Consider the following 12801-nt stretch of genomic DNA (forward strand, 5'->3'; position numbering starts at 1 on the left):
ATCCAATTTGTTAAGCTGTGGACCCATTACATGCTGTTATTATATTTGTGTTATTTGTTATGTATCGGTATTTTGGGGGAACTCACTAAACTTTGGGCTTACAATCTTTGGATTATGTGTCAGGTACTTTAGAGAATCACAGTAAGGCGAAGGCGTGACCGTGCACCTCTTCATATTTTGTTTTACGATTTTGGGATTTCTCTGATGTGAAACTTTGAAAACAATTTGTAAACAATGATTGTTTGGGGTTTATTTTAAAATTTAAAATTTTCAAGAATTTTACGAATGTTACAGTTAAATGATGGTGATGCTGACTGTTGACTTTGACTTTGACTGTCGACTTGTTGACCTGGGTTGACTTTTGATCAAATTGCTAGTTTTAGAATATAGACTAAGATGTGACCTTGTATAATTCGTTAAGTAGATTGTAGCACCTGTTCTGTGACTTAAGTTGTGGTTTGTCTGACTTCGTGAGGAAGGTGAGTCGTCTCACTATACTATGCAGGTTGCTAGATTGTCTTTGTGACTCTTGAATGAAAGATTGTGGTGGGATCATAGCACCTATATGAAAAACTATGGTTAGTCATAACATTTGTATGAAAGATTGTGGTTGGATCATAACATAAAGGCTACGGTTGAGTCGTAGTTTGGAAGTGACTATAAGACTATGGTTGGATAGCATTTACAAAGGGTTGAAATACACCCTTAGGGTTGGGCCATTGATATGTATGATATGTGGTATTTTGAAAAACGCCATTGATATGTATGATATGTTGTATTTTGAAGAACTCGTTACGTTTTGTGCTTACATTTTTGTGGTTTAAACATTTTCAGTTACTTCCAGTTCCAAAGAGCAGGGTCTGGTTTGACTGCACAACATTCCCTGATGATTTTTCCGCACTAATTATTATCATTTTACTCTTATGTTTGAGATACATTTTACTATGACTGATTTTGGAACAAATGTTGTATGGATTTGATGGTTTGAAAATGAAATTTTCTTATCAATATTTTTGGGACGTTACACCATCTCTCATTATAATTCCATGAACCTAAGTTTCACATATTTGGTAAAATACTCAGCAACCAAGTTTAATCTGCATCACAGTTCACCATGTTTAAAACATTAAACAAAATAAACACATCACAGTTCACCATGTTTAAAACATTAAACAAAATAAACACATCATAATTCAGTACATGCTAAACACAAATTCTTCCAATTTCACTTGAAATCTTAGCAAATCGAACAAGATTTGAGCTATGTTAGTGATTTTTATCTTTTAAAACTAACCACATATTTTACACAGTTCACCACATTTATTAATTTCTACTAAAATCAAACATACAACTCAAAAGAACGGATCTACCTTGTTGTTAAAACCACCAGAAGTGACTTATGCTTTTTTTTTGAGTAAACCCTATGAACAAGCTATATGTCTAGCAACTTGTAGTTAGAAATTGCGTCTCCTTTTTAAGGTTTGCATTGAATGATGTGAATTTGACATATCATTGTAGCATACATCAGGAACAAAAGCAGCAGTACTCATTTCATGACAATGTTCTTGTTTTGGCGAACATAGTCCTGAAGCAGTAGGTGGTGAATATATCTGTGGGACTGCCCAAGATGATTCGGACACCTGCCCCAAGCAATCCTCACTGTCCAATTCTACCTCCAATGCTCTTAGAATTGAACAACAGTCTGAGTCTCCCATCTTGCTAGAATCACCCTAAAAGATTAATTATGATTCTTGAATATCATATCAAGTATTACTAAAGCGTTGTAGTTTGAAATATCTACCCAATTACAGCATTGTATTTTCAATTTTTCTTATTAGAACATTATACTTTGAAAAATCTACCCAAATATGGCATTTATTTCTATACAATGTTGCTATTTATTGCATTTTAAACCTATATAAGAAGTTTATGTGTTTTACCTTATTGGATGAGGTGTTGTTTATGTAGTCATAATTCTGATTGGGATCGGTCAAACCAAAAAACTCATCGAATTGCCATTGTTGGATGACTTCAGCTGGAGAACCTCCACCATAAGTCAACTTAGGATATGAAAAATCTTCACGCAAAACTTTGTTGTATTGGGTGTTTGTTGACTTTGGGAGAGAAAGTGATTCTGGGATTTTTTCACAGGGGAGTGACTTCACGGATGAAGAAGAAACAGGATCAGAAGAAGTTTCAAGCCCTATTTTCACACCAGTAAGTAGAAACCTCTGGTGTGATGAAACAAGAGAGTTGACTGTATGAATGGCAACATCACATTTTCTGCATAATAAAGCCCTGTCTTCCAGACAAAAGAAGTAGCCATCTCCTTCCTGTATGATAGAGTAGAGATTAGTACATCATACTATCTCATAAGTAAATATGGCAAGACACAAACTTTGAAGCTTCTGAAAGTAAATCACAGTAAACAGGAAGGCAAAACAGATGGGGTGGGGTCTATTCATCTTTGGTTTTCAACAAAAATGGGAACATGACATGGCAATAAAAGTACCAATCTGAAACTTGTCTGTCCTTTATGTTCAAACATGATTACATGATCATTTTCATCATATACTTCCAAACAGTATAACTGAAATCAATCAAAAGTTGTTTTCACAGGTAAAAGTCAAATCACGCAGATGACAGACCTAATTTCGAAAGAGATTCTTTTTATTGTTATCAAGTGTGTTCTCTTTCGTGAGATATAATAAACATCTCTTCATCACAATCATTCAAGGAAAAATGAATCGAAACACAAAAAATTCAAACAATTATGAAAATCATCAATAACTTACAGATACACGTCTGTATATGCACATCACATACCTGGCATATATCACACTTAGGCATCTGCTTATTGGAATTAGAAAGAGGAACTCTCTGATGTTTACTCGCGAGCTTGTTAGCAGCGTGTATCTTTTCGTCGCAAGCCCAACACAACGCCGCCTCGTCGGCGCAACAAAGCACCGTCGCCTCCGCCGATCCACACACATTACATTGGATCTTCATCCTTTAATTAATCTTATCGATCGTCTTTCTTTGAAATTTGTTTGAGATCTGCTCAGACTCAGAGAGAATTGGAGAGAGTTTAAGAAGCGAAGAGGGATGATAGAAGGGGGAGAGTTAAGACAGGCGGGTGTCACTAGAATATATACGGATTCGTATTTCAGTGGATAATTAGAGTTGGTTATTTTTTTGTTTTAAAAATGTATGATATTTTTTCAACGAGTTTGATGCGGACACGTGTCGCTTAGTTGCGTTGATGAATCAGACGGAGACCGGCTGATCTGGCTTTCACGGATATTTATAAGATTTTCTAAATATTGAGCGACAGCGACAAACATTTTAAGTATGGAATTATTTAGATATTTAAAATTTCAATCAATTAATTTATTTTTTATTGATAAAATGACAACATATAAAAATGTATAACAGGTTCAATTTTTTTTTATCCAAAAACTTTTATATTCTATAAAATATCTTAATTCTCATCGTACAACTAGTGAGAACACCAAACTGTACAGCTAAATAATTTCGTATAGTAAAACCAATTCTTTTAAATACTATATCCATAGATCTAAAGGATATAACATCATACATACTTATAAAGCTAGCATTTTTTCTTAAATCTTATGCATTTGAAACCCCCATTTTTAACTTCCTCAAACCATATTCATTTGAAACTCCATTTTTTAACTAATACAACTCAAAAGTTTTCTTAATTATGATTTAACACTCAAAAGTTTTATAACCTATATTATGTTTAATTAGCATTTAGTGAAAAGTTTACTATAAAAAGGTCAATCTTTTGTGTCTTTTGTATTATATAAAATCTTACATGTAAGATTTGAAGATATTGTGATTCAAAAGTTTTCATATAGTTGAAGCATTGATGATCCAAATATGATGATTTGAAAAATGGGTAATATGATTTTTTTTCTTTCAACCAAAACAAATGAAGCTTTTTTATTCTTTCTTTATATTCAGTTTCTCATTTAATCTTTATATGTCATTTGTGTGTATTACTCAATCTTGAATGTGACTCTCCAAACATCAATGTTTTGCTTGGAATATCTTTCTGATTCTTCTGTTTCAAGAAAAATATTTTGATTGCAGGTTAGTGAAGAATTGTCATCAAATTTCTATGGTTGAATGGTGTTAAATGAAGAAAGAAGATTCATAAAATGGATATAGGTTTTTTTTGTTTAAACAAAGTTGACGAATGTTAGTTTTTTCTTTTGATTTAAATGTATGTTTATGTAACATCTTTATTTATATATTCAACCACCCAATGCTCTTATTTATTTGATTCTAGTTTTTCTATTTTGATTATGTTTATTTTCTACTATTTTTTTTGTTGGGTTATCCTACACAACATATTTAAAAGACAATATTTAAAAGATAACATAATTTTGAACATTTGATATGTAATTATGATAGACTTATCATGATATGTTCTTCATATGAAAGTAATTTATCCATATTACTACGACAAGAATTACATATGACATTTACGAATATATATATATATATATATATATATATATATATATATATATATATATATATATATATATATATATATATATATATATGATTTGTTTAACATGTATACGCACCTATTTATGCTATAAATTTATAATTAAATATCTTTATGTTTAATAATGAAATGGATTAAAATTATGCATCAAAACCAATAATAATAATAATAATAATAATAATAATAATAATAATAATAAAATATACATTTTCAAGTACCACATTCATTTGAAACTCACGCTACAACTCAAGAGTTTTCTAATTTATGTATATTTATTAGTTACAACTCAAAAGTTTTTAACTTATGATTATTAATTAGTAATCACTAATAACTTTTTATTTCCCTTTCTTTTGTAAGGTTGTAAAGTTTTTCTCATTAAAAACATTAATGTATTTGAAGAGATTTGTGATTTAAATATGAAGAATTAATATAAATGTTATAAAATATGTTTTAGTGTTCTTATGTTATTAAAAGTTATAGTGTTTATTTTTCATATTTTTTATTAATTGTTGTATATATATCCTTTTTAATACAAATGTTATAATAGATGTTTTTCTATTTTTATTTTACTAAAAGTTGCAGTTCATATTTTTGTTCATACGTTTCGTTACCCGTTATATTATCATTTATTTGATATAATTTACATAATTTTAAACGGTTTAAGAAATTATCAAATAATTGTATATATCACAATAATGTTTATTTCAAACTAAATATACATTTTCAAGTAAAACTATAATATTTAATAAAACTAATATGTTAACTATATATTTGCTTTACTACTAACATTTTATTTTAAAGTAGAAATATTAAATAATAATTTGGTAAAAGTTATTATTTTAACTATATAATTTTATTCTCGCGCAACGCGCAGGGATTCGTCTAGTTGTTATATATGATCCGTTGTACTCCATTAAGAAGCTACACCGACCGGTTGTAAGAGTAGGCAATAGGGGCTTGTACACAAGGCCCAATTTTTTATGGGACCCAACTTTTTTTTTTTCATATCCATAGTCCAACAAATACTATGAATGTGAGGGTCCTGGATTTAACAAAGGATTTATCTCTTTAAATAAAAGCAATTGATTTTACTTTAAGTTATGGGTTCTCAATTGGTAATAGTTAAAACTGATAACACTTTGTTAAAAATGGCGAACATTTGATTGTAAATCAAAACTCAAACGGATCTGATTAATTAATTCATCAACATTTTGTTGTAATTTTGTAATGATTAAATTAATTAGAAAAAGTTAAAAACTATATTATTAAAATTGCAATTAAGTTTTTTTTAAACATCGCTATGTTTATTTTAATAAACTTAATGGTATCTTCAAACTTAAAAGTATTGGACTTGTATACTTTTGTGGTTATTTTTTTTTATTTTTTTTTATTGCACATTTAATTCATTATCAATAAAGTAAAACCTAAACTTATCCACGGAGAACGAAATCTTAGAGTATAGACTATGAAAAGTTAATCAACTTATTTGCTGTTAGTAATGTTAATGTTAGGAGAGCTTTACGGGTCGTCGGTTAGATGTACCATATGCAATTACTCATTAAAATATTATGATTTTGCTTTCTTTATGGTTATAAAGTTTATCAACGTTTTTTTTTTTTTTAAAATACTTTATGTATTTTAATTCGTTACATGTTAGGGCTAAGGGCCTTTTTTTCGGTTCGTCCTGGGTATTTGAATCCTCAGGACCGGCACTGCTACACCGCATCCGACACGAGAAACTAAACGTATCAAATGCAAATGATATAAACAGGTGTTGATTTTCCATGCACGATTTCTTGTGTTTGGTGAAATTGCATGTAACAGTTTTTAAAGCAGTTTGTCCCGCCGTGATACCCCCATCTCTCAAGCCCACGAGAGGGGATACTCTTGTAAGATCCACACATGTGTGTTTCCCTCCAACCCATCCAAAAATCAAAACGTCAGCCGATTTAAGGGTTGACATTCCTTCTGCCGGGTTAGTCAAGAAATTCACAGGAGCCTCTTTCTTGGCGGAAACTCCAGCACGCTTAAATATGTCAAACAAAACATCCATAACCATATTGTGCCTGTATTTGAACCCCAAGTTGTATCAAATTCACAGAGTTTTCGTCTCTCTTTATGGCTAAGCTACTAATGAAAATAGTATCTCTACTAATAACTCCCCAAGAAGTTTCACCCCCAATGGCAGCCTCCCGATGCCAACCGGGAATAGTCCCTCACGTAGCTTCCTACCATCACACGAGGGCCAAAAGAGCTTGTTTTTCTTGATATTCAACTGAAGGCCTAATTTTGGGCCAATCACCTTAATGATGTCCAAATCTTTGGCCACCTCCTACGAATTTCCAATAAGTGTGTCATCATCAAGGTACCATACATGTAGAAGAAGCTTGCAATTATCTCTAATATTACGCAAGAGCAGGTGCAACACAAGTGAAAAGAGAAGTGCTCTCAAGGGGTCTCCTTACTGAACCCCAGTAGCATACCAAATATGTGTGTCTCCTAGATACAACCTTGTTGCTTGACCATATAGGAATTCTACCCACAAGTATATAAAAGGGCACATCAATCCGACATCTTGAAGTAATGTGGACCTGTTGACAAGATTAAAGGCATTGGTTTAACGTCTCAAAAATTCATAGTAAAAATTTTTCATTTTTAAAACAATAAACCATACAACGAGTTGTTCCAAAACCGATCAAAGTGAATATATTATTTAAACATCAGAGTAAATATTGAAAATTGCTAATGCGAAAAAACTTTGGTGGATGCGGTACCTGAAACCATAACCATAAAAACTGTAAGCACAAAGCTTTATGAGTTCCCAAAATACCACATACCATACATACCATTGGGCCTAGCCCGCACATTACGCCCAACCCATCATAATGGGCCTATCCCAGCATACAAATGCAAGAGTCACAAAGACAACTAGCACCCTATATAACATTCAATGGGCCTAGCCCTTCCTGATCCATAGGCCTAGCCCATCATAAAAACGGGCCTAGCCCGTCATACAATGGGCCTAGCCCAACTTACCATGCAAGAGTCATAAAGACAATTAGCATAAAATATCCTAGTGGACCGACATTGGTGCCTTCGACCTACAGGTACAGTGAGGAGACTCACCTGAATCACAAAACAGAATAACACTCAACTCAAAATCACGTCAACCAAAACTAACTGCTCTCCTGCCAAAAGATGGGTGCAAAACACCTCCTGCTAATCCAAATAAGTCAAACCATAAAACTTCCAAAAATAAAGATTGACCAAAAAGTCAACCCATACCAAAAGTCAACGGTCAAAGGCAACGAACAGAGTTGACTTTAGCTTACCGCCATGTTGTGGTCTTCACTGAGCCAACTTACGGGAAATTCCTAAGTGCCATGCTGTGGCGACCTATGGCCATGTCGTGGGCAATGGGTTTCCAACAGCTTAATGGATTAAGCTGCCTTCCTCGATTCCAAGAGCTCCAAAGCTCAGATATGGTACAAACTATGGTCTAACCATTAAGATGCCTAAATATATCAAGATCTCAAACCCTAGGTCCAAATAAAGCCAAAATCCATAATGTCTTAACCATTAAGCCCCTAATTCGAAAAAGTCCTTAACCACAACTCTTCCAGAAGCTAAAGGGGGTACCAAAGGTCCATAAAAATGATTACTTGGTGGAAATCCATGACCCATGCATGTCCTTAACTCCACTTAGGTCAAATGGCAAAAAATGACCTAAAACTTATGCAAGATTCATAAATCACAACCAAACCCCATATCCATAAGATATGATACTCAAGGGACACTAGGTAGAAATAAAGTTGCCAATTTTATTCCATCCATTCTTTCAAATCAACTCAATGATCCAAAAGGGACCAAAACAACCTAGATCGAAGAGAATAACTCAAAATATAGAGACTTGGATCCTTACAAATGGTCTAGAAGGCGATAACCAAGATGATAAAGTGTTGCTTGCTTGATCCTTGCTCCAATTCTTCCTTACTTCCTTCCCAAAAGCACCAAAACCACCCAAAATGAGCCAAAACCACTAAGAGGGAAAGGATTAGGGTTTATATGAGGTTGAGGGGGATAGAGGCTAAGAAATGAACCATAGAATCGAGTTAGAGAGGCTTAAATACAAAGGGAACCCTAAAAGAGTCACGACCTCAACGCCACTTGACACCCCAACCCCAAACTTAAAATCATTGAGATACTTGACCATTTCTTTACCAACACCTTTCATAGGTAACTTGGAAACCAAACATCTCCATATCGTGCCTACTACAATAGGTCGTATTCCCTTGTCAGGTTTTAAGAGTGGCGTAAGAGGAGCAGAGGAAACAAATTCTGCCAAACTCGAAGGGCAACTTCCCCTAGCCATAGATTAACCACATATCTAATAGCACGTAGCAGGTCTTTGGCTATAACTGAACCTTCTCCAAAAAGAGCATCCAAAAATGTGTTGAGCTCTTAAACCATCTCTCCCACAAGAGGTTCCTTTTAGGGAATGATTTAATTCCCTTAAGGACATTGTCAATATCCATTACAAGGGAATGTTCTGAAAATATGGTACTCAACATGGATGGTGGTAGCTTGCTTGGATGCTTATCCCCCAATGCCTTCTTGGTATCATCCCTATATGGATTAACCCCCAAGGAACAAAATACTTTCATTGCTATTGTGAAATGCCAATCTGCAACCTTTCACAAACATTGTCTGATGTTAATGTCACCTAGGGATGAAAGTGGGTCCAAACCCGGACCGGATGGACCCGGACCCGGAAAACCCGAAACCGGTTAACGGGATTTTATAGAACCGGAAACCGGATCGGTATATAGGAACCGGTTCTGGTTTGGTTCCAGGTATGGTTCCGGGTAAAATGGGTCTAGAACCGGAAAACCCGGAAACATCAAAGTGGGTAGGTTGGAACCGGATAAAGTGGATATAGAACCGGAAAACCCGAAAAAACCGGAATTTTTTGGTAATTACTTACTACTTAGTGGGTTGAACTTTGAAAATTTTCATATTGATATCCCGACTTTGGGGGCTGTAACTTATTGAATACAAAACCACAATTAACAAAATTAGAGTCTAAAATCATGTACAAACTCTAAAATACACTCTGGAAAAACCCACATGTCAATACGACTTTAAACGAATGAGATATGCTTGTGTTAATATTTTCACATAATACAAAGTACAAAAACAAATAGCTGAAAAGTTGAAAATTTTCAGTTTTGATATCCCGACTTCGGAGGACTGTAAATCATTGAATGTTAAACCAAAAATGACAACATTATAGTCTAAACTCATGTACAAACTATAAACTAGAAGCTAGAAAAAACCACATGTCAATCCGACTTCAAACGAATTAGATATGCATGTTTTAAAACTTTCACCGAATACAAAAAAAACTAAAAAACTAAAAACTTCCAGCTTTGATATCTCGACTTTTGAGGACTCTAGGTCAATGAATATAAAACTAAAAATGACAAATTCATAGTCTAGAATCATGTACAAACTCTAAACTACATGTTGGAAAAAACCGTATGTCAATTGGAGTTGAAACGAATAAGATATGCATCTTGTAAACGTTTCACAAAAACCGGTTCCGGCCCTAAAAGTGGTTCCGGTTCCAAAAACCGGTTCCGGATTTTAGACCCGGTTTACCCGGACCCAATGGACCCAAACCCGGATTATCAAGAACCCGGATAAAACCAATTTTTAAACCCGGAACCAGACCCGGTTCTATATATTCCGGTTCTAACGGGTCTGATTCCGGTTCGGTTCCGGTTCCGGTCCGGTTTTCCGGTTCTAAATCTCATCCCTAATGTCGCCCCGTGTTCTATCCTCCTGAGTGTACTCTTCTTTTTTTCCTTGTTGCTCCAACCTTGCATTGACAACCAAGTTTTTAACAAGCTTGGCTATACCTTCTTATATACCCCATGTAGCTAATGCGCTTAGGATATTACGATGATGCAGGGACTTCCTATTCCGAGACCTATCTTCTTGACTATTCTTAGGCTTGAACAAATGAAGAGTACACATAGGAAGAATTAACAATGCAACCCACGCTTGAACGGACATGGGATGAGCAACCACCTTCAGAAAGGTTGCTTTCAAAGCTTGAAAGAAGCCATACGATAGTTATGAGGGATGCTTTTAACGGTGGTGATAGGTAGTTTAAAAACATGATCAAGTAGTCGAGCATCCAACACCAACCAATGAAATTTGATCTAATTCTCAAACCACAAAATGATATTTGATAAAATTGAAATTAAACCCATTTGATAATTTGAGTTCTAACTGGAATGTAAACCTAATCCGTACTCATATTTATTTTAAAACTAAAAAATAAAAATATAAAATGGTAAAACTGTAAGAAAGTCACTATATTACCACAAAATTTCAATTTCGACACCGAGTTATTTTTTTCCTCAATTATGTCACTATATTCACAATTTTAATGCAATATAAACCAAATGAATGGTTCTTCATGTTCTCCTGGTAATCATTTTTCCCGAATTGTAATAAAGTCACTAAGTTTACCAAAATTTTGATTTTGATACCGAGTTTCAAATTGCAAGATAGTCACTATATTACCATAAAATTTTGATTTTGACACCAATTTTTTTTCTCAATTAAGTCATTACATTTAGAGTTCTATTGCAATGTCAACCAATTGACCGATTTAGGAGATGTTATTTTGGTTTAAGAGCTCAATTTGTACAACAAACAAATGAAGGTCGGTCTAATGGTTCAAACTCACTTACAAGTTATTGAAAAGGGCATAATCACCCTTTCAGGAGATGTTATTGTGGTTAGGAATCCTGATTTCCACAACAAATAAATGAAGAGCCATACAAGGTCGATTTAGTGGTTCAAACTCACTAAGCATCTCCTGGATCAACTTTGTAGGAGTCTTCATTTACTTGTTGTACAAACCGAGCTTCTAATCCACAATAACATTTCCTAAAAGGGTGAGTATTCCACTTTCACTGACTTTTATTTGAGCTTGAACCACTAAATTAACCTTCAGACGCCATTTGTGAAGAAATACTCTGACGAGAATTAAATACTCCTTCCATCCCAAAATTATTGTCCACAGACAGAAAACACACAAATTAAGGAATCATTAATTATCACTAACTTTCTACAATAAATGACAATTTTGTCCTTATGTTGCATTTAATGTTCTATTAAATGCTTAGTTGGTTAAGTAATAATGAGGGGGTATTTTGGTAAAAATGTTATTTATTTTTAGAAATTGACTATTATTTAGGGAGAAACTAAAAAGGAAAGATGGATTATAATTGGGACGGATGGAGTGTTAAACATTAGAAAAAAAGTGTCACCTAAAAGGGCGAGTACACCTTTTTCGCTGACTTTAAGTGAGTTTGAACCATTGGATCGACCTAAAAAGATATATGAAATTGGGTTCGATGCAAATCGTATATTTGAAACTCAGTCCTACCACATAAGATCTGACGTTACTTCCACATCACAATATTGTCATGTCATTTATTTGGTAACCTGCTAGATTGATGGTAACCGATCAATTGGTTGACATTACAATATATGCAAAATTGTTGCAATATCTAAAAAATTTGTTGTAATATCAACCAGAATTGTTGCAATGTCAACCAATTGATTGATTACCATCAATTTAGCAAGTTACCAAATAAATGACATGCCAATATTCTGATGAGGAATCCACGTAAGATCTTATTCAAATATAGGGTTTGCGTAGAACCCAATTTCACATATCTTTTTAGGTCAATCTAGTGGTTCAAAGTTCAAACTCCCTTAAAAGTCATCATAAAAGGTGTGCTCACCCTTTTAGGTGACACTTTTTATTATAATGTTTAATGTTTAATTATCGTAAGAGTATTTCTTCATAAATGGCGTCTGAAGGTTAATATAGTGGTTCAAAATCAGTTAAAAGTCTTTGAAAAGGGCGTACTCTTCCTTTCAGACGATGTTATTGTGGTTTGGAAGCTCGATTTGTACAACACATAAATGAAGACCCATTCAAGGTCGATTCAGAAGATGCTTAGTGAGTTTGAACCACTAAATCGACCTTTTAGGTGTCTTCATTTATTTTTTGAACAAATCGAGCTTCTAAACCACCATAACGTCTCCTGAGATGGTTACTATGCCCTTTTCACTGACTTGTAAGTGAGTTTGAACCATTGGACCATCCTTCATTTATTTGTTGTACAAATCAACTTCTAAACCACAATTACATCTCCTGAATCAGTCATTTGGTT

At 33.8% G+C, this 12801-nt stretch overlaps 1 protein-coding gene across 2 annotated transcripts; it reads right to left on the minus strand.

Annotated features, from left to right (window-relative positions):
- Positions 1 to 1201: 1201 nt before the first annotated feature.
- LOC111904472 (B-box zinc finger protein 22) lies at positions 1202 to 3133 on the minus strand. Of its 2 annotated transcripts, none has more exons than XM_023900231.3 (3): positions 2827 to 3132; positions 1941 to 2333; positions 1202 to 1730 (listed from the first exon to the last, which is right to left on the minus strand). In XM_023900231.3, the coding sequence occupies exons 1-3, from the start codon at positions 3007 to 3009 to the stop codon at positions 1455 to 1457; spliced, it is 852 nt and encodes a 283-aa protein (XP_023755999.1). In that variant the 5' UTR covers positions 3010 to 3132; the 3' UTR covers positions 1202 to 1454. The 2 variants fall into 2 exon arrangements, with proteins under 2 accessions (XP_023755999.1, XP_023756000.1); XM_023900232.3 differs by having other exon boundaries at positions 1449 to 1719; positions 2827 to 3133.
- Positions 3134 to 12801: the final 9668 nt, after the last annotated feature.

Source organism: Lactuca sativa, chromosome 5 (assembly GCF_002870075.4).
Source record: "Lactuca sativa cultivar Salinas chromosome 5, Lsat_Salinas_v11, whole genome shotgun sequence".
Classification (NCBI taxonomy): domain Eukaryota; kingdom Viridiplantae; phylum Streptophyta; class Magnoliopsida; order Asterales; family Asteraceae; genus Lactuca; species Lactuca sativa.

Coding starts and splice junctions, on each gene's coding strand:
- LOC111904472 (XM_023900231.3), bottom strand. CDS start 3,009: ATGAAGATCCAATGTAATGTGTGTGGATCGGCGGAGGCGACGGTGCTT. Junction 2,334..2,826: donor CTAAGTGTGATATATGCCAG/GTATGTGATGTG, acceptor TCTATCATACAG/GAAGGAGATGGCTACTTCTT. Junction 1,731..1,940: donor ACAACACCTCATCCAATAAG/GTAAAACACATA, acceptor TTAATCTTTTAG/GGTGATTCTAGCAAGATGGG.